Genomic DNA, 22,741 nt, shown 5'->3' with positions numbered 1-22,741 from the left:
ATTTGTGTTTTTTCTCTTTTAGCGCATCGAACTTTGGTTCCAGGACCTTTCGGTCGATTATCGTGAGAAAATGCCGGGAAAAAGGGTCGGAAAGAAGGTTAGCACCGACCAAATGCTTCGTATGCTGGTGAAGGACATGACGAACTTGAAGAAGCAAATGGCGGCCATGAACGGTACGGGCCGGCCTAAGAAAGTCATCGGACCGGCATTGCCGGGGGTAGTCCCTGCCGGGAGAGGTAAAAGGGCCAGGAACAGGGCGGCAGGGGGGGAGGCTCCGGTGCCCGAGTCACCTCCGGCGAGCCCGGTCAGGCCAGTAGAGGCCCCAGTTCCGATCCCGGACGCGGGGCAGCCGATCCCTGTCGTAGTTCCTCCTGTGAACGAGGGGGATATGCCACCTGAGTTGGCCGCCCAGTTGGCGGCATGGTTGGGCAAGAATAATGAGGGTGCCATAGCTCCAGGTGATACGGCCGAAGAGGCCAAACTAATAATGAAGCAGTTGCGGCAATCGCGAGATGCTGCGAAGGCACCTTGTCCTCTTGTTCCCCCTCAGGTTCCCGCGGAACAACAATCTTTGGGCATTGGACAAGCAGCAGCAACGAGTGCAGCTACTGATTCGGGTAAGAAGCCGTTGCCAATGGCTGGGGAGGGGTCGTTGCCCTCAAGGAGGGAAAAGGTGGTGCAACATATCCCGTTGGCCACAAAGGTAATGATATGGGCTGATAAGTACGTGAACATGTTTTCGCTATTGACTGATCATTATGAAATAGAACACGTTAGAAATCAGAAAGAATTGTTGCATCCAAGTGTATGGCGAGCAAAGATGGCGGGTTTCAGAGTTGATGAGACAATCGCTAATTGGGCTAGGGCTTTTGGGATGTTCACTGCAATCATGGGGGAACGTAGGCCCGAGGTGTTACAGGAATTGGCCTGTTACCAGACACGAATAATGGAGTTTTATGAATCATACGATGGTGATCAATGGTTGGGTTATGATAACAAATTTCGTAAGGCCAAAGAGCACGACTCATCCCTGACGTGGGATTGTTTCGACTCCATTTCCTGGCAGAAACAGGTCAGGTCAAACCCGACAAAGCCGTCTTCATTTGGCGGGAATGGGGCAGAGCCTTCCCGCCATTCCCCGTCGGTGCCCTTTCGAGCGGGCACCGGTAGTGATCAGCACACAAAGAGTATTGGGAACTCGGGCAAGAAAGGGGTCTGTTGGAGCTTCAACAGGGGCAGGTGCACTAGACCACAGGGGACGTGCAAGTTCAGGCATGAGTGTGCAGGGTGCGGACAGTCTTCACACCCCGAGAGTTCATGCAGAGCCAAGAATGGCAATACAGGGGGCAGAGGCGGCGCCAAACAGGTCTAATGACGGCCGAGGGGCGCTGCTACCTACTCCCATCGACATCATGGCAATGATCCCCTGGCTGAACGAATACCCTGATCATGTCTCCGCCGGGGTGTTGAGGGACGGTTTCTCATGTGGTTTCCGCATCCCGGCGGGGGATTTTCGGGGGGAAGCACTGTGTAAAAACCAACTGTCGGTTCAACAAAATACGGTTGTAGTACAGGCAAAGATTGCAAAGGAGGTAGCCCGAGGTCAGGTTGCGGGTCCATATGCGAACCCGCCTGTTCCTGATTTTGTTTGTTCACCGTTGGGAGTGGTCCCCAAGAAGGACCCAGGTGAGTTTCGATTAATACATAATTTGTCCGCTCCTAAGGGTCTTTCCGTGAATGATGCGATTGACCCGGGAGTTTGTTCGGTGCGGTACGCTTCCTTTGATGAGGCCGTTGCCATGTTGAATCGCCTGGGGCCCGGAGCGCTGATGGCTAAATCTGATATCGAGTCAGCATTCCGGTTGCTCCCGGTACACCCACAGGATCAGCGTCTGTTAGGTTTTATGTTCCAGGGACGCTATTACATGGATAAATGTATGCCAATGGGTTGCTCCATCTCTTGTGCGTATTTTGAGAAATTCAGTAGTTTCTTACAATGGGCGTTCACCAGAGCTACGGGCTTTACGCAAGTTATGCATTACCTTGATGATTTTCTGTTTCTGGGGGCAGCCGGGGACACGGAATGTGCACAGGCTTTGAGTAAATTTTGTGATCTCATGAAAAGATTTGGCGTGCCACTGGCACCAGGTAAGACAGTGCGGCCATCTACTTCACTCGAGTTTCTTGGAATTGAGCTCGATTCTGAAGAGGGGTGCTTCCGTTTGCCTAAAGAGAAGGTATTGAAATTTAAGGCCTCGCTTGAGACATGTATTGGCGAGACGAAAGTGACATTGCATCAGTTGCAGCAGGCTGTGGGTCAGCTTAATTTTGCCCTTAGAGTGATACCAATGGCTCGCCCCTTTTCTCGCTCTATTGCTCAAGCCATGGTTGGCCTTAAGGAAGGGCATCACCGCACAAGACTCTCGGCAGAGGTTCGCCAGGACATGCGCATATGGTTGGCATTTCTGGCGGATTTCAACGGTCGTGTCCTGTGGAACAAACCAGCGGTTTCCTCCGAGGAGCTGGGATTGTGGACCGACTCGGCAGGGAGTGTGGGTTTTGGCGCCATCTTTGGTAATCATTGGTCGGCACGAACATGGCCGGCATGGTGGCACGAGAGTGGGCTCACAGGTAACATTGGGTTTTTGGAACTGTTCCCTATTCTAGTGGCCTTGAAGACATGGCCGGAGGGGTTTCGTGATCGCACTGTGGTGTTCTGGTCGGATAATATGACCGTGGTAGAATGTGTCAATAATCAGGCAGCACGCTGCAAATGGATATTGAGATTGATGAAAGAAATTGTTCTGCTGTGTATGAAATTAAACGTCCACTTTAGAGCAAAACATGTGCCTGGGGTACTGAACCAGGCGGCTGATGCACTCTCTCGTTCCCACATGCAGGCCTTCCGGGGCCATCTGCCCTCTGCGGACTTGGTGGCGGCACCATTTCCCGAAGCTCTCTGGTCTCTCGGTGCCCCGGATTACAAAACCTCGTGGGAGAGAGTCTAGCCCCCAGGACAAGGAAGGCATATGAAGGGGCGTTTCGTTCCTATTGGGCATTTTTGGGTCCAGCTAGGAGGGAGCATTGGGGGCAGGAAGAGTATGTTCTGAAATTTCTAGTGTCATTGCATCAGGCAGGTCGATCAGTGGCAACAGCCAATAGACACCGAGCCGCCATTGCGTTCATGGCGCAGGCTCATGGCATTCAGGACCCCACAGCGTCCTTTCTAGTAAAGAAGGCACTGCGTGGGTGGCAACGCCTTGAGGGTCGTAGAGAGGACGAGAGGCGCCCGATAGGGCTAGCAAGGTTGTCCCAGTTAATGTCCGTACTCCCTGCGACTTGTTCATCTCAGTCAGAGACAGTGCTGTTCCGGGCCGCTTTTGCCTTAGCATTCCATGGGGCTATGCGGATAAGCGAACTGGTAGCAAGGAACAAGCAGGATACGGGGGGAGGTCTGTGTCGAGAACACATACAGATTAAAGGTGACACGATGGTAATCACTATAACCAAGTCCAAAACCGACCAGGGAGCGATCGGAGACAGTGTGGTTGTTCAGCGCACGCTAGGGTCCCCCCATATGCCCAGTGAAATGCGTAGAGGAGTACTTAGCGCAAAGGGCGGCATCATGGGGGGGGGGAGCTTGCTGAGACATACCGACGCCACCCCACTGACCAGGTTTCAGTTTCAGCGGGTGTTAACAATGGCAATCGCGGCAGCGGGCTTGAACCCGGGCGATTTTGGGGCCCACTCATTCCGGATAGGTGCTGCTACAGAGGCTACAGCCAGGGGGTTGAGTGTGGATAAAGTGAAACAGTTGGGGCGTTGGTCCTCGAATTGTTATAAGAGGTATGTGCGGTTGCACATGTTGTGAAGCTAATGTCATGCACTCACGCTTCTTGTTTTCTGTTTGGTTTTCAGTTTCGCGAGCAGGCTTTGCGGGGCGAACTGTGCAGTTGACCGGACACCTGGGGACCAGCGGTCAAAGATCACCGACTGAGGGAAGAGTGGTGTGGGTCGTCGGCCACTCATACGTGAGGCGCGCCGCGGACGTATTCAAAGCAGGTGACATGATTCACATGGCTGGGGAATACGGGTACAGGGTGACCTTCTACGGAAGGGGCGGGCTCTGTATTGACCAGTTTCAAACTTTTATGGAGGGATTGTTAGGGCGGACAAGGTCACCGCCATCTGTAATCATAGTGCATCTTGGGGGCAATGATTTGGTGTCCACTAGTCGATGAGTACTTCTCGAATTAATCCTATCCACAGTAAGTTGGTTGGCGAGAAGGGTTCCAGGGTGCACGATTGCATGGTCACACATGATTCCGCGGAAGGTGTGGCGGGGGGCTATTTCTGTGTCAGCCTTAAATCAGTCGGTGAAGAAAGTAAATAACAAACTTGGTAGATTGTTTCGTACAGGTAAATTGCATTGTATTCCTCATGGATGTATTCGGGGGGACCATATGTATCTGGAGGATGGGGTCCATTTGTCCCGGGAGGGGAATGCCTTACTCATAGGAGACTTCGTAGCTTGGTTGAAGAGTTTGTGCAGCCATGACCTTTAAGTAGGAGCTTTTGGTGGGGGGCCGGATAGCCGGTCAACTATCCGGCCTGTGGCGGTAAGGTCATGTTCGGTGAGCAGTAATTGGAAGATCCCTAGAGGTGGGGGCATCACCCATTATGGATGGGAGCGCCCGGGGCGAGGCGGCCATTGGCCCCTCGAACGGGGAGGCGGTCCCCTCTAAGGATGGGGCCGCCGAAAGGGAAGGCGGTCATAGGCCCCTCCCTGGGGAGGAGGGGCTACGGGCCCCTCCTGGTAATTTCCCGGGGCCAGGACATCTGCGACGGCAGATGTGGTAAGCAGTGTGGGGTGGGAGGGGGGTCTACGCTACCTTCTAGACACCTCACACGAGTCCTCGGACGACCACTAAGATGGCGTCGAGTAAATAGGGGGCCCCCGTTAAGACAAGGGAAATTGGAAGTTGGCACAGAGGGACAGGCCTCTGTGCGCCCGCCCCTCACAAGTGAGGGGGGAGTTCTGGTTTAGGGATCTGACACCGGTTACGACCTTGCCGTTGGCCCGTAATGTTAGGATGTACAATTTGAATTTTGAGAAATGCATTTACAGGATGTTTTAGAATCGGCTAGGAGAACCTTTGTATTAGAGATGTGTTAAGGTTAGCCAAGAAACATCGTAATGTGTAAATGAAATTGTACATGATATGAAACTGTTATTTTAATGTTTTAATTTTGTTTCATATTTTAATAAATACGGCCGGGAGGGTAACTCCCTCCCGCCTTCCAAAAGCTCAAGAACCGTTTCCGTTTTCCCATTCTTGGGGAGTGTGTTGGGAGGGGGTGACGGGTATCCCAACCATATGGAAAGGGGCGACCACTCGGTCCCCCCGAACGTATGGTGGAGTACCCCGATCCCCCCCGAGAAGCCATTTTGGGTGGGAGGCGAGTCTCGGCTGGTATGCCCGAAGCGGCGTAGCCGGGGCGCGCCTTTTCCCGCCCAAGAGGGGTTGTCCTAGACACCTACACCGTTGGCCACGCCCCGTAGGCGGATTGAAGGAGGGTCCACGCCCGCCCGAAGGAGGATAAAAGGAGCAATGATCCAAGGAAGCATCCTCTTGTTCCTGTGCTCAGAAGCTGCACCTCCCCGTTGCACGTGAGCTCGAGACGGAACAAGGAGCCATTTTTGACCCACCCACCAGCCCCTGATGACAGCGATTTGTTTTGGAATAAAGTCGAGTGACATGATACTGTTTTCTTTTCAGGTTATTGTCGATTAAAGTTGGTAATTTTTGGTATGTAATAAAGTGATTGCTCTTTCAGCATGTATTTCGGCAAAGCAGTTGCAGCACAATTAAATGTAGTGCTTGGTAGGAGTTTATACTTTGAAACGCTCAGTATGACTGTCTTTTCCATCCTCGTTAGTTTAAAAAATGTCGTATTTATTTTGGTCGGGCGGTAAGGTCATGATCGGTGAGCAGTAATTGGAAGATCCCTAGAGGTGGGGGCGTCACCCATTATGGATGGGAGCGCCCGGGGGGAGGCGGCCATTGGCCCCTCAAACGGGGAGGCGGTCCCCTCTAAGGATGGGGCCGCCGAAAGGGAAGGCGGTCATAGGCCCCTCCCTGGGGAGGAGGGGCTACGGGCCCCTCCTGGTAATTTCCCGGGGCCAGGACATCTGCGACGGCAGATGTGGTAAGCAGTGTGGGGTGGGAGGGGGGTCTACGCTACCTTCTAGACACCTCACACGAGTCCTCGGACGACCACTAAGATGGCGTCGAGTAAATAGGGGGCCCCCGTTAAGACAAGGGAAATTGGAAGTTGGCACAGAGGGACAGGCCTCTGTGCGCCCGCCCCTCACAAGTGAGGGGGGAGTTCTGGTTTAGGGATCTGACACCGGTTACGACCTTGCCGTTGGCCCGTAATGTTAGGATGTACAATTTGAATTTTGAGAAATGCATTTACAGGATGTTTTAGAATCGGCTAGGAGAACCTTTGTTATAGAGATGTGTTAAGGTTAGCCAAGAAACATCGTAATGTGTAAATGAAATTGTACATGATATGAAACTGTTATTTTAATGTTTTAATTTTGTTTCATATTTTAATAAATACGGCCGGGAGGGTAACTCCCTCCCGCCTTCCAAAAGCTCAAGAACCGTTTCCGTTTTCCCATTCTTGGGGAGTGTGTTGGGAGGGGGTGACGGGTATCCCAACCATATGAGAGAAACCCATTCAGCGGAATCTACAGATCCAATAATGCCTCTTTGTACATACCTTTTATCATCATAGAAAATTCTTCCTCAACAGACAGTGATCGGCACATGCCTTTGTTTATGTTTAACAGGACACTCATTATGTATAAGCTGAATCTGGTGTGTGAAACCAATCACTTTTCCTAATACATAAGGAAATAATTACTTTGTGAGTATTTAACAATTTTTCCAATCGATCATGCTTGAATTTTAAACTATTGGCCATTGGCCCCACTTCAGCAATAAACACTGTGGATTTTCATTTTAGCGTTAGGAATTAATGACACTACTAACTTGCCCTGATGTTTCCAACCCTAATACATGTTGACCATCAATAACTACATATACATTGTATAAAATAGCCCTGTGCATAAAACTAATATCAGCCACAAAATACCCAATCATATTATTCGCTTTTTCACCGAAAGCAAAAACTTTGATGTCATTGGGTTCAAGTTTCATGGTAAACAGACTTTTATTTAAAACAATGATGTTGAAGGAGACCCATAATCTGGCATGGCTTCTTTTTTTTCCCCTCATTACCAACCTCACACTTTGGTGGAACATAAGGTTCCTCATTAATTGCAACCAACTTAACATAAACATTTCAATAATTGGAAAAGATATGCTCATTCTCATCAGTGACCACATTTACTTTGTCCTTTTCCACCCCATCCTCTACAATATTTCCCCAAATTTCCCCTAATTGGAGATGTGTGGACCAGCTGGCACCTTTATGGCTATGAGGGATGATGAAGATACCCCTCTTACTTTTGATACAGAAGATATTCGGGACTTACTGCCCTATCCTGGTGATGACCTCACATTAACTAGACCCTGAAATGCCGTTGACAATAGACACCTATAGACTCCAATCATTGCACTTCAAAAATAAAGAAAAAACAGTAGTAATGTGTATTTTTTTAACTCTTTTGATGCAATGTTGTTTCACTGGTCACTTATCACTGCACACCTGTTCAAATTTGTGAGCACTTGATCATTTGGAACATACTGCATGAAATCTTTGTACTGCAAAAATAAAAAGATTTACAGTATAATCAGTTCCTGTCTTATAGACATTTAATTCATTTAGGTTAATATGGGTTACATATGTACTATGTATAATCTAATAATATAGGTAACACGTACTATGTATATTCTAATAATAGTAAAAATAACTTCTTTCTGATTCTCTATATATGATATAGACATTACTTTTTTAGGTCTCGCTGAGTCAGCACACATGCGCTGCACGGAGAGACATTTAGTAGTGGCTTCTGGAAGTGCTCCCAAAGCGGCCACCAGCTTGCTAGAACGCGCACATGCGTGCGCGATGTGCACAGCACTTTTCCCTATTACGCGCGTGCGTGCGCTTTATAGCAAGCTGGTGGCCGGCAAGTTAGCACTTGCGGTGACGCGCGTGCGCACCACTCGCATTTGGGTTTTTTTGCGATCGCGATGACTTTTGCGTCCAGTGCTTGTTTATAAATGTCATGATAGTTTCCAAACTGGGCATCTTGTGGTGGGCGCATTTCTATGGATGTCAACCCGCGCCGGAGGACTCGAGGGACAAGCCCCTTTCACTGACAGTCACGCAAACACTGCGTGAGGTATTGCAGTGGTGGAGCATGGCAGGCCCTGTCTAATACCCAGTGTCACTGAGGACACACCTGGTGGGCCGGGCACGGAATGGCGCTTTTGAGCTCCATTACTTCCAAGTCCGTCTGCCCGTCCCAGTCCTAACTGGGTGAGATTCCCTAATCGAGTACAGAAATTGGAGAAAAAACAGACTGTGGGGAGTAATGCTGAACCGGGACTACATTGTCTCTTTTGAATCAAATCGGTTGCGGTGATGCCATGTTGTGTGGTCCTGTCCCAAGATAAGGGCACAGAGAGTAATGCACACAAAGGCACCACAATGAGGTGACTATTTTAAAGCATTCTGTGGGTTGTGCATGTTCATGCTCATGAGAACGGGCAGCGAGTGATGCTGCCATGTATTATCTGTTCAGAAATGTGCCTTGTGCTTTTGCTTCTTTTGTTTTATAACGTGTTTTGTGCCTGATGTGCTATTGCTTATACTTTACGTATGAATAATTCTCTGATGCGCACAAGAACCCTGAAGATGGACTATATAAAACCCCAATTCCTAAATAAATGTCTCAAAGGTTTATTTTTATATTTTTAAGTAAGGTATCCCGGCTATTTTTAAGTACTTCTCATTTTGGCAGACATGGAAACTGGGGCACGGCATTGCACTGCTTTTCTGCTTGTGATTATATGTCACTTAAAGTGTCACACAAGCCTTGCAAACGCTACACGTGGGTAAACAGCAACTATAGAAATGTCAGACATGCACAGAGACAATGTGGCAGCTGTGAAGCTCCTTCAACCCCCACCCACCCCATCTCAACTTCTCCGCTTCCTTTTATCTGCTCTGAGTGACTTCCCCACACCCTACTTCATAGTCTCCCTACGTCCCTTTATAATGCGCCCCACCCGCCATTTCCTGCCTCTGTGACCTCGCTGCTTCTCTTTAGCTACCCTTAGAGACCACCCTCAATTCCTCTGTGACCTCGCTGCTTCCCTTTAGCTACCCTTAGAGACCACCCTCAATTCCTCTGTGACATCACTGCTTCCCTTTAGCTTCCCCTAGAGACCTGCCTGCTCCTCCGTTACCCCAGCTGATGGCTTTGAAAGTGATTGCCTGTGACCTCCATTAGTGGCACTTTCAGGATTAATAAGCATTGGCATAGCCAATAGGTTTCGCCTTTGAGACCTTATAAGTGTTTAGCCATGCAACAGTTAATGTTGTTGCCCTAAGGCTATTGTGCTGCATAACTAAATGCTTATAAGGTCCCAAAGGCAAGGCCTATTGGCTATGCCAATGCTTGTTTCTATTATTAATTACATAACGATCCCCTTCTTCCAAAAAAAACCATATTGTATCACCCTAGACACTCAAACATGTTGGGGTTCCCCTACTTTTCAATATTGCATACACATTAAGCACTTTGGCTTCAATAGTGTTAGTTCATGACTTGAGGAGTTCTATCCCGAAACCCTTGCTCATTCTAAATAATAGAAGGGGGATGTGAGCATTTGCAATAAGGAAGTGGTGGTTACCCAAACGCACAGATGATGATTATTACCCAACCCAGCACAAAAATATCACATCAACAGATGAACAACTAATTTCCCCGCGCTTCTAGCCTAGATTCAGTGTGGGATCACTGTCTTCCTAAAGTTCCAACACTCATCTCTTAAGACCTGTAAGATGGTGCCATAGCCAATCCTACCTTCATTAAATACACAGTTATTGCTGATGCTGACAACTGAGGATGAATTATTCCATACATATACTCCCATGTTCGAAAGGAACAGGAAATCACAAGTCATACAGTTTATTGCACATAATAACCCTTGCCCTTGACTCTCCTACAGGATGGTGGTGATCCTTCACGCGGTGGTGTTTGTCTTCGCGCTTCTTCTTTCGAGACATGGAGGTGAATCTTCAGGTAGGAATCCTTACTGTTGCAAATTTTAATAAGTGTGTGAAGCAGCAGCGCAAAGGGGCGCGAGGCAGTGTTCTGCCTTACCTCAGAAGATACCTGAGACCTCCAACTGCATGACACTGTCTACAGATCTCTCAAGTATGTGAGTAATACCTTCGAAAACCCAACAGGTTGCTTTAAATTCCAAAAATTAAAAATGTCAAGGCTTTACGAATTTGGTGTCAATAAATACAGGCAATCTTGGCCTTCTTAGAACGGCTCTATAACACATGCAGTGTTTTTAATATTGAGCAAGCTCACGATTTTGGATTTAAAGGTCAAATTGTGTAGGTGAGTCTTAGCTCATTTTTAATATTTGTTTGAGACATTCTTGTCTCTTGCATTTCACTGGGTCTTTTCTTCTTTCTTTTTTCTTATTAGTGATTCTTTCACTAAGTACACCTCTACACATTTATTCTATTTTACAGGACACTATACATCTTTTTCACTTTATATGAGAAAGTTGCCGATAATGATAAATACGTAGGGAAGCTGGTGAGACCCTGCCAGTAGCTCCTCGGGTGATGCTCCCGTGAGGCACTTTCTCTTTGTCACACACATTTTTGGTGGGACACATTTTCTAATGTTATTTGTATATGTTGTTGTGAGTGTTCTGACACACACCTGTCTCTTTTTCCCTTTTTTAAAGTTAATACATTTTTCTGGGCGTAAAGGACCACATTAGACTGTGTATTTATTGAAACAGTTGTTGGGTTGAGGTAAATACCCCCCCATACCGGTCCTACTAAAAAGATTGAAGAGTGCCCTGGTAGCTAGATTCTTGTTGTTTGAATAATTGATGGGCGGAGGGTGAGCTGTTTTAAAATTGTCCCTCTTAAGCTCCTTGTTGTCTAGATGCTCACTAGTGGGGACACAAGGCACATCACTGTGATCTCCATTGCAGTGGGGACTGGGGGGCTCAGGCTGCCATCATGTCTAGCAAAGTGCAGTATTTGTTTAAGCATACCCAGGGTGTAATAAATGGAAATTTTATTATAGCTTTATAGCCCGCCGTAGCGGGCTATACCGGCTATTAGAACATTGGAATGTTGGGAGCTCCATTGCAGACAATGGAGTGCTCCCTTCTTCTACGGGCTGGTAAAGGCCCGCAGAGCAACATTCCAATGTTCTACAAAGGCTTCTCGAAGCTCGAGGGATTTATATCCCCTCGAGCTTCGAGAACCCTTTGTTTAATTTGTTAGAACATTCTGCCCCCTAGTGGCAGAATGTTCTAATAGCCTTATAACCCTTCGTAGCAGGGCTATACCGGCAATTAAAGTCCCGCTGTCCCTTTAATAGCCGGTGTAGCCCGCTACGGCGGGCTATAAGGCTATATTAAAGGCCCGCTGAATCGTTAAAGGCCCGAGCCGAAGGCGAGGGACTTTAACGAGACAGCGGGACTTTAATTGCCGGTATAGCCCTGCTACGAAGGGCTATAAGGCTATTAGAACATTCTGCCGCTAGAGGGCAGAATGTTCTAACAAATGAAACAAAGGGTTCTCGAAGCTTCGAGAAGCCTTTGTAGAACATTGGAATGTTGCTGTGCGGGCCTTTACCGCCCCTTGGAGGAGGGAGCACTCCATTGTCTGAAATGGAGCTCCCAACATTCCAATGTTCTAATAAGGGATGTGTTCTTAAGCAACAGCCACAATTTTTCTCTGGGTGAAGTCACAAGCGAATCCTAATTTAACCTGTGCTCAACCCTTGGGTAGCTTGGCACAGAGCAGTCAGGCTTAACTCAGAGGCAATGTGTAACATATTCATACAATCTTTCATACAGTAACACTTTACAATCACACCACAAAAGGAACCCAAACAAGTTAAAAAAAATTAGAGTCTATTTTAATAAATAAAACAAGACCAGAGTGACAAAAATCCAATCAGCAAAACCGGAGACATGCAATTTAAAAGAAAAATAATGCCAAAAAGCAGAAAGCGCTAACAGTGGTATCTGGTCTAACTGGACCTGGACAAAGGCACAAGTTTAGGCCCACCACGATGGAGCATGGGCTGGCTACACGGACCCAGTTAGGCTCGCTGAACAGAATAACTTAAATCCTGTAGATGTGTTGGTTCCGAGATGTGGCAAGACTGCGATGCGAGGTCCTGCGGCGTCATTAAGGATCCCATCCACAAGGAATGCGCTGCATAGTCTGATGTCAGGCATGCTTTGCGCAGTCAATGTGATATGTCGGTTCCTAAGGGCTAAGAAGCTGAGTCCGGCATTGAGAGTGCCGTCAACGAGAGATGCGAAGGCCTGTGTTGAGGCTTTGCCCCGCAGTTGAAGAGGTGCATCAGTGCGGGGCTGAGAGGGGATGTTGACTCCCTGTAGCAGGAAGATCCACATAGCTGAGGAGTTGCATCACTTCTAATTGGGTCTGCGCCACACAGCAGAGGAGATGCATTTGTTCTGCTGGATCCACAAATGAGCTTCAGACCACCTCAGGCCCACCTACATGGATCCAGGACTGGGGTTTCACCACTTGGCACAGTCAAGGTGCAGAAGCAAGGTTGGTTGATAGCCTGTTGTGCCCCAGGGGCCTCAGTTCAGGGAGCCAGCCAACAGACCCTTGGAGTCACTCTGGGTTCGAGAGTTGCAGATCCAGTCCTTCTCACCCAGGAAAAAGTGCAGCAAGCAGCAGGTCAGCACAGCAGAGAAGCAGATCCTTTAGCGCCGCAGATCCAGTCCTTCTCACCCAGGAAAAAGTGCAGCAAGCAGCAGGTCAGCACAGCAGAAAAGCAGTTCCTTCAGTGCCGCAATCAAGCAGAGTGGCAATCCTTTAAGAAGCACACCAGTTCTTCTTCCTGGCAGAGTATCCAAAGTACTGAAGTGTTTGTGTCTGAGGTCCACTATTTATAATGAGTTTTTTATTTGGGGAGAAACCTCCAGAGGTTCTCATTTGAAATGGCCAGGTGCCCTGCCTTCCAGACTAATTACAGAGGGGTATGTAATCCTTTGTGTGGAGACAGGACAACGCCTATTCAAGTATAAGAAGGGCTTTGCTCAGCTTCTCCCTCCCATCCTGCCAATGATGGCGAATCCAGGCCCATCTGAGTTCCCTATAGTGTGGGCTATCTAGGAGGAAAATACAAAGCCCAACTCTCAGCTACACCCGGTCATGTGACCCAAAAACAGATTGCAGGCTGCAAATGGGTAAGGTAGGAAAATGCCAACTTTCTAAAAGTCGCAATCAACACACAGTGCCCACACCACAATTACTCAATACTTGTTTTAGAAGGGTAAGAAACCAATTTATTGTCACTTCTCTAGACAGCGTTACTTTGTGTCCAATATTTTATGTCTTTTTCGTATTTGCAAAAACTCATACCAGAAAGAAGGACAATAGGTTCAAATATTTACAAGGCTAAATAGACTTTGTACATACAGTAAAGACAAACATTATTTACACATTAGAAAACATTTTTACATCAAGCATTACAAAAAAATTACAAAAAAATAATAACAATTACATCACAAACAACAGTTATTACAATCAGAACATGAGAAAAACTAAGTTGGGGGGGGGAATTATAAGTAACTCAATGACTTATAAACACTTGAATACTGGACCAGCCGGTACTGTATGTACAAAGTCTATTTAGCCTTGTAAATATTTGAACCTATTGTCCTTCTTTCTGTTATGAGTTTTTGCAAATACGAAAAAGACATAAAATAATGGACACAAAGTAACGCTGTCTAGGGAAGTGACAATAAATTGGTTTCTTACCCTTCTAAAACAAGTATTGAGTAATTGTGGTGTGGGCACTGTGTGTTGATTGCGATTTAATATAGGGTCTAGTCCCCACTACGTGTTTATGGATCTAACCCCTGTTGTTTACAACTTTCTAAAAGTGGCATTTCCAAAATTGTAATTTAAAATCCGACTTTACCATAAGTTAGGATTTTTCATTCCAGTTCCAAAGACACCAAACAGGAACTGGTCACCTGCTCCCATTTGGAAATTACAGTTATTTAAGTGCAATAAGGCAATTCCAATGTTATCCTATGGGAGAGGTAGGCCTTGCAGTTGTGAAAAACAAATATAATAGTTTTGCGCTACCAGGACATGTAAACTATTAAAGTACATGTACAACTTTTTTAATACACTGCATTATGACCTCTGGGTTTTCCAGGGCCTGCCCTAGGGGTGACATATGTATTAGAAAGGAAGGTATAGGCTTGGCAAAAGGTTTATTTTGCTAGGTTGGACTCGGTAGGGTTGAGACATGTGTAAAGGGCTCCTTAAGTGGGTGGCACAATAAGTGCTACAAGTCCACTAGTAGCATTTAGTTTACAGCCCCATAGTACCTGTAGTGCCACTTTAACAGGGACTCACAAGTAAATTAAATGTGCCAATTGGGCTTAAGTCTATTCCAACATGTTTTACAGAGAGACGACAAGCATTTCTAGCAGTGGTAACGTGCACAGAGTCCTACGGCCACCAAAAATGAATTCAGCAAAAATAGGAGGAGGAAGACAAAAGGTTTAGGGATGACCCTGCAGAAAGCATCAAGTCCAACATGAGACCATACCACAAGACTCACATTTCAGGCAGAACAGAATTGCAGTGAGTGGGAACCTTGGGGCATGAGTGCACAGATGTGCAGTGGAAAGAGACATAGGGGAAATATGCTTGTCCTTCTTTGCATATAGGAAACACAAATAACACAGGCACTGGCCATGTAGATCTACATGTTATCTGCCAATTGTGGAAACTGAAGTAATTCCAGTGCAATCACCCATGCTATTGGTAAAATACACATTGTGACATCATAGCATGAAGATGCTCAGCCATTTCAATATGACATTTTTTGACTGAGAAGACAGTGATCCCGGTTCCTTTCATCTGTTGAATCCTGCCAGCATGGTGTTCTAGGGCCCACTGTAATGTCTGAACCCCAAGTGCAAATTATTCAGTATTGAAGAACCTATTTAGCAGTGAGTAGTATTGTGTATAATTCACCTAACAACCTCCCAATCTAATATCAAAAACATAAAAGGCCTCTTATTCTTAAAGGGATTTTCTTAAATTGGTACTGTCATAGTAATGGTTCACACTCAAGATAAATTTCCCTTATTTGACTGAACTCTCATCCACTAACGTTGCCTGCTTCTTCATGGGGTCCCCTCCTCATGTTGGATAAGACATTTTTATATCAGGGTTGGCTCCAAATAGGAGCTCTCTGTAGGAGACTTACTGGTCTTTCAGTTTCCAGCCCAAAAATGTTTGTGCATACATTTACTCCTTTTTAAGTCGAGACTAGTGTTGCAGTGCATGTGTTGCTCGCGCTGCAAGGCAAGCTATAGTAGGGTATGTTTTAAAAGTGGTGTGGAAGCCCTGTCCTTATTTTTCATTGGCTGGTGTCATTTTCCATGGTAAATGCTGGCTTCCGATTGATAATGAGGCTTCTTAATCCCTCCTTGTTTCCGCTCTGTCTGCTTTTGCGACCGCCCATCAGGACTGGATTTTTTACTTGCGGCGTTACATGGTCTCATTCTTTAGTCGGTAGGCACTTTCTTTCTCATTTCATTTCATTCGGCTTTGGCAATGGCGGTGCGTGTTTATATTTGCATTGCGCTTTCACTTTAACAATAGCTGCCGCCCCACTACGTAGGCGCTGTGTTGGCCTGCAGATTTTGTTAAAGTTTTAATCTTACTTCACGGATACCAATGCAAAATCCAAAATGCTAATACAAAGCCTGGGAGGGCTGTTTGTTGTTTGTTCTAAAACCTAAGTCAAATCTTCCTTGTATAAATCGAACATCAATCCCCACTATTTATTCATACTTTCCCCCACCTTCCCCTTTGAGAAATGTCTCCTCCTGGACACCTCCAGGTTCGTTACTGTGTTTTATGTTAGGCTACAGATATCGTTCCCCCATGGGGGCAGAGAATTAAGATTGCAACACTGCAATTAATGCAATTGCCATAACTGCCTTGTGTTGGAACACAGCCAGCTTGTTAGAAGCGAGACCCTGATTGTTCAGAAGGGCCAGTTTTGGGCCAATTGCAACTTGGACCTTGGTAAGATCTTAGATTCCATTTCAGGGCTGAAAGTCAAAACGGTTCTGTGGCACATTCCTGTCAACTCGAACTTCATCAATTGCAGAAGATAAAATAAATAAATACATTATATATCCTTTGGATGCTGAAGTACAAGATCTTTGGCTTACAAAAAAGGAACAAAGTGTTTGATTGACGTTCAATCATCACGCGTTTGGGTTCAAGCTAACTGAAGCGGCTCCTTGGGTTTCCAAAAGACCACCATCCAATCGATATACCTTTTACTCCAGTGCCTCTCGGGGCTGCTCCTGAATATTTTAACAGGAACCAGTACTGTTTTTAGAATAAATCTACGTTTATTCTCCATGGATCTTTGGATAATTCTTGGGACTCAATGTATAAACAAACTTCGATCTAGGGTTACTTTGCCAAACCCAGCCTCGGAGCATTTGAGAACTGCAATAACTATTTCATATATCATGGTTTTGAACCTTGGTCTCAGTAGTAGTCCCTATCAGAAAATGGTTCCAGCCCTGTTGGCTCAATGCAGCATTCAAGATGATTACGATTCCTTTTTAGGGCCCCCATTTATGGGCGACCTCACTGAATCTGGAAACTGGAGGCTCTCATCCATGTCTTTAATACTCACAACCTATCTACTTAAAACCACAAATACCAAACTTATCTTTGCCGTCTCTCTGCACATCAGGACTTGAGCAGTGTAATCCAGCGCCATCTAAAGCAACTGACGGAAGGCCAAAACGTGTTCCCAACCCTCATATATGCTGTCGTAAATGTGCATTTCATGTGAACCTTGCCTCTATGTTACAATATGCTTTGTAAACACTTATTGTATGTGGTCACTTCAACCAACACTGTCGACCGTAACACATTTACCACTGTCAGAGCTGTCCTCACTTTTTAGGTCGAGCCTGGGCAGCGCATGCGCTGCTCTGCAAGGCATGCTATATTGGAGTATGGGATTGAAGCTCTGCCCACTTGCTTCTCAAATTTTTCATTGGCTTGTGTAATTGTCATTTTTAAATGGTGGCTTCTGATTCATTAATAGGCTTGTTAGTCCCTCCTTAGTATCGCTTTGTCTTCACTTGTAACCTCCCATGAGGACTGGCCCTTTTGCCTTTGTTGTTGCACAGTATGTCTTATTTAGTCTGTAAGCACTATTTTGTTTGAGTTTCTCCTACTGCAGGCCCTACATGCTTTCCTGCAATATTCAGTGCGCCATGCGCTCTGCCCGTCTCAGATATTTATTCCCAGTTCTCCGGGTCAAGCAGAAGGTCACTGCTGACCAATGGGAGCAGGCAAACTCCCCAAAAATATGGCCACATCCTGCAGAGTGTAGTATTATTTTGTCCCACAGTGCACGAGATCTTCCACATTCATAATGGCTGATTTTCCAGCAGAGAGTCAAGAGCTGGCTAAACACACCACCTAGGATGGCTTATTTCCATAGACTTCCCCCCTACCATCTGCACATGCCTTCCCTAATCCTAGGTCTGGTTGGGGTCAAAAGTGTAGAGTGGAAACTAACACTGTGGCCATCCCTCTGCCTTTGAAGACCATGGTTTACGACTCCTCCCCCTGCTCTGGCATTCCTGTGCAGCAGCACACTGCCCTCCTAGCAGAGCTGGTTAACCCCAAGGGGCTCTTTATCACCTCTTAAAGGCAGCTTGACTAATCCACTTAACTCTGACCAATCACAGCAGACCACTATAATGCTGAATTTGGACGTACAAACAAGAAAGTCTAATAACTTCTTGTATGTACACTTTAGGAGAAATTCAACAATAAGATATTGTTGGATTTATTAATACCATTCTGGGAAGTGTTTGAATGGGATTTCTAGCCTGTTCCTATCAAGAGTTATTAGTTACTAACATCTTGTCATGTTAACCTATGTGGCCTGGGATTTTGCAATGGGGAAAATGACTTGGACCATTTTTCTAGCAATAGGGCTTATAAAAATATATGTTATAAGTACTTCACTGATTTTTACAGGACCCACAGCCCATGCGCAACTAGGGGAGACTTTAGGGGTTCTGAATCTGTAGAAATATTGCAGATCCTCCCTCCACAGTGCTCCTAGCATCAAAGTCGAATTTGAGCAGCAGCATTTTACCACAATGTGGGGAGTGAAATGTGAAATGTCACTTAACCCAGGGGATATAAAACTCATGTTATAAGGGTGTATCTTATAAATATCTGACCCCCACCCCTGGGACTATTAGGGGAAACCCTGGGGGTTCCTAATATGCCAAAACATTGTAGGTTATCCATTTTAGGTGCCACGAACCCCAAAGTCACGTTTGGGCACAATTTACTTTTTAAAAGCAGTCCTGGCACCCAGGGCTGCTTTTAAACTGACCTCAGGCTTCGGCAGTGCACACATGCAAGTCCAAAAGAGCTGCTGGCCTCTAAACTGCCATGCCCTAGGGTACTAGGGACTTCTAGGTAGTTTCAAGCCCCCTGTCCTATTATATACTAGGGGCTTATAGGGTAGGTCATGCCCCACCACACCATTGTGTACCCTAGTGTATGTAGATATTTTAACTGTATTCTAATGTGTCTCTTTCAGCATAGCACTGGCCCTGGGCCTGGTTAGGCAGAGCCCAGGGTCAGGCAGGTTCAGTTACCACCAGTACCATTCAGCAAAAAGTTGGGGGGTGACCAGGGCACAGGATGACTGTGCAACATAGCCCCCCAAACGAAAGGTGATGGGTTACTAACCTACACCCTGGTAATCCTCATCAGCTAAGTGGAAAAACCTGGAAAGTCCATCTGCATTTGCATGGGCAACCCCAGGTCTGTGTTCCACTGTGAAGTCCATTCCCTGCAGGGAAATGGACCACCTTAACAGCGTGGGATACTCCCCTCTCTTCTGCATGAGCCATCTGGGAGGTCTGTGGTCAGTTTGAACACGAAAGTGAGTCCCAAACAAATATGGTCTCACCTTTTCAGGGACCACACCACAGCAAAAGCCTCTCTCTCAATGGCACTCCACCTCTGCTCTCTGGGAAGAAGCCTCCTACTAATGAGGGCAACTGGCTGATCAAGGCCCTCTTCATTCAGCTGTGACAGTACTGCCCCAATCCCTTGCTCCAAGCATCTGTCTGAACCACACCTTCTTTTGTGTAGTCAGGGGCCAGCAGTACTGGTGCTGAATAAGCATGGGCGAATTTTGCGAATTCGCGATCCGCGAATTTGCGGATTTGCAAATTCGCAATCCGCAAAATTCACGAATTTGTGCGAATTTGCGGATTTTTGTTTTTTTGCGTGTTCGCTGGGTTTTTTGCGTGCTCGCGGGGTTTTTGCGTGTTCGCGGGGCTTTTTGCGTCTTCGCGAGCCGCTTGCATAGCGAAGTTACCCATGCAGTCGTTTATGGGAGAGGGAGAGAGAGATAGATAGATAGATAGATAGATAGATAGATAGATAGATAGATAGATAGATAGATAGATAGATAGATAGATAGATAGAGAAAGAGAGGGAAAGAGAGAGGGAGAGAGAGAAAGAAAGAGAGGCCGGATCTCTGAAGGGCCAGATTCCTGAGTTGCCCCTACAGAACACACAGCTTTTTATTTTTAGCAAAATGCATATGAAAATTGTGCTGTAAAGGTCTCTTTTAGTTTAACCCCTCCTGACAACTCAAAATGGGTGTATTTGCCATCCTCTCCCTTCTTCCTGTTTTTTATATCTGTAAGTGCTTCCTGATGAGGTTTAATTCCTTGGACAGGTGCCTCGTTGCCTACTTGTAACTATTCTCTGACCCTGCTTCAAGGGTCAGAGCAGGGTCAGAGAATAGTTGCAAGAAGGCAACGAGGCGCCAGGAAGCAATTACCAGCAGGTGTCCAAGTTGAAGTTAATTTGTTTGTAACCCTTTTGTAAAAGGTTACAAAGAAATTAGGTTCAACTTTTGCACCTGCTGCTGTAACCCTTGCTTGGCTGAAAATTCGTCCCCGCTGATTCGTGGATTTTACCGCGATTTTGCGAGATTCGCGGATCGCGAAATCGCGGAAAATCCGCAAATTCGCCCGCGAAATGGATTTTACGCTCACCCTTAGTGCGGAACACATAGCAGCTTTCAGATTGTCAAAAGCCTTCTGAGCCTTTTTTGGGCCTCTTCTTAGAAGTCAGTTCTGTTAGGGGCCCAAAAATGGTCCCATAATTTTGAACAAACCTTCTGTAATACCCTGTCAGTCCAAGTAATGCCCTGACCTGAGTCTGGGTAACAGGAACTGTCCAATCAAAGATAGTTCGGATTTTAGCTTGGAGAGGCTGTACATGGCCCCCACCTACCAGGTGGCCCAGGTACACCACAGAACTCTGCCATATTTGGCACTTACTTACATTAATAGTCAGGTCTGCTTGCTGCATGGCCTGAAACACTTCCCTTAGGTGGCTTAAGTGATCCCCCAGGTCGAACTGTATACAGCTATATCATCTAGGTAAGCTGCACTGAACGGTTCCAACCCAGACAAGAACCTATTCACCATCCTTTGGAAGGTGCCTGGTGCATTCTTTAAACAAAAGGGCATTACCTTAAATGTATAATGTCCCTCTGGTGTGGAGAATGCTGACCTCTCCTTTGCTCCATCAGTGAGGGCAATCTGCCAGTAACCTGAAGTCAAATCAAATGTACTTAGCAGCCCCTAACCTATCATTGAGCTCATCAGCTCTAGGTATAGGGTGAGCGTCAGTCTTTGTGACTGCATTCAATCCTCTGTAGTCAACAAAGAACCTTAACTCCTTGAGTCCCCCCTGAGGATTAGGTTTAGGTACCAGCAACACTGGACTGTCCCATGGACTCTCTTAAGGTTCAATTACCCCCAATTCCAGCATCTTAGCAACCTCAGCTTTAATGCTGACTCTGACATGGTCAGACAACCTGTCAGGATCCAGCATTAAAGCTGAGGTTGCTAAAATGCTGGAATTGGGGGTAATTGAACCTTCAGTTTATTTTTGACAGGTAGGCTTTCATCAGTGTCAATGTGGTACACACACCACTCAGTGATGTCTGGGGTCAAGGAGAACAGACCAGCAAACTTCTCCAGCACTTGCTTACTGTCTCTGTGCTGCTGGTCTGTCAATTTGGGAGAGAATACAACTCCCTCCACTGACCCATCTTGCACATTAGTGTAGAGGAGGTCGGGCACAGGCTCAGTTTCCTCCTCCACACCCTCATAAGTGACCAGTAACATGGTCATGTCTGCCCTGTCATGGAGGGGTTTCAATCTATTCACATGCAGGACCCTATGAGGGTTCCTGGGGATGCCAAGGTCCACCAAATAGGCAACCTCACCCTTCTTTTCTAAGATTGGATAGGGCCCACTCTACTTGTCATGGAGGGCCATGGGAGCCACAGGCTCCAGCATCCACACCAATTGTCCTAGAGTTATACTCAGGCATAGTAGCCTTTTGAGCATACCAGTGCTTCATGAGCTCCTGGCTGGCCTCCAGTTTCCTGATTGCCTTGTATATGTACTCTGCCATTCTAGATCTCAGGCCTAGCACATAGTCAAGCACATTGTCCTTTGCTTCTTTAAGTGGCTTCTCTAAAGACTCTCTCAATGGCCCCTTCACAGGGTATCCAAACAACAACGCAAAGGGACTGAAACCAATCCTTTTCTGTGACACCTCCCTGTAGGCAAACAGTAAGCATGAGCGGAGAACATCCCATCTCCTCCTGAGTTTCTCTGACAACCCATTTATCATGCCTTTCATGGTTTTGTTGAACTTTCTCAACAAGACCATTTGCTTTTGGGTGATAGGGGGTGGTGAACTTGTACTTAGCACCACACTCATCCCACATAGCAGTCAGATAGCTGGACAGGAAGTTCGTGCTCCTATCTGACACCACGTCTTTTGGAAAACCCACTCTGGTGAACACACCAAGCAGTGCTCTAACCACCGCAGGAGCATCAATGGTTCTAAGAGGTATGGCTTCAGGGTATTTATTGGCATGGTCAACTACCACTAAGATATACCTATTCCCTGATGCAGTAGGTGGGTCCAGGGTACCAACAATGCCCATCCCATCCTTTAAAAAGGAACCCCAACCACTGGCAGTGGTATTAAGGGAGCCTTTGTCTTGCCCCCCGCCTTGCCATTGGCATGACAGGTGACACAGGGGGTGCAAAACTCCTTTACCTTTTCAGACATATGGGGCCAGTAGAAATGGTTCACCAACCGGTTCCATGTCTTTGTCTGTCCCAAATGTCCTGCCAAGGGGATATCATGACCCAAAGTCAGGATGAACTCTCTGTATTGCTGGGGCACCACCAACCTCCTGGTAGCCCCCTCCTTGTGGTTTCTGTCCTCGGTTTAAAATAGTCCATCTTCCCAGTAGAGTTTGTGAAATCCACTGTCATCCCCCTCCTCTTGCTTAGAAGCAATCCACCTC

General features: G+C 46.6%; 1 protein-coding gene across 2 annotated transcripts in view; it reads left to right on the top strand.

The window, feature by feature from the left end:
* LOC147717689 (butyrophilin subfamily 2 member A2-like) overlaps positions 1-22,741 on the top strand; it is a 92,482-nt gene that overhangs the window by 19,078 nt on the left and 50,663 nt on the right. For both annotated transcript variants that reach the window (XM_086924478.1, XM_086924477.1), the window contains exon 2: positions 10,212-10,285. In XM_086924478.1, the coding sequence (XP_086780604.1) occupies positions 10,213-10,285 (73 nt within the window). In that variant the 5' untranslated portion in view covers position 10,212. The remainder of the gene's footprint in view (positions 1-10,211; positions 10,286-22,741) is intronic.

This window comes from Lissotriton vulgaris, chromosome 5 (genome assembly GCF_964263255.1).
Source record: "Lissotriton vulgaris chromosome 5, aLisVul1.2, whole genome shotgun sequence".
Taxonomy (NCBI): Eukaryota; Metazoa; Chordata; class Amphibia; order Caudata; family Salamandridae; genus Lissotriton; species Lissotriton vulgaris.
This window is presented reverse-complemented; position numbering and strand designations above follow the sequence as displayed.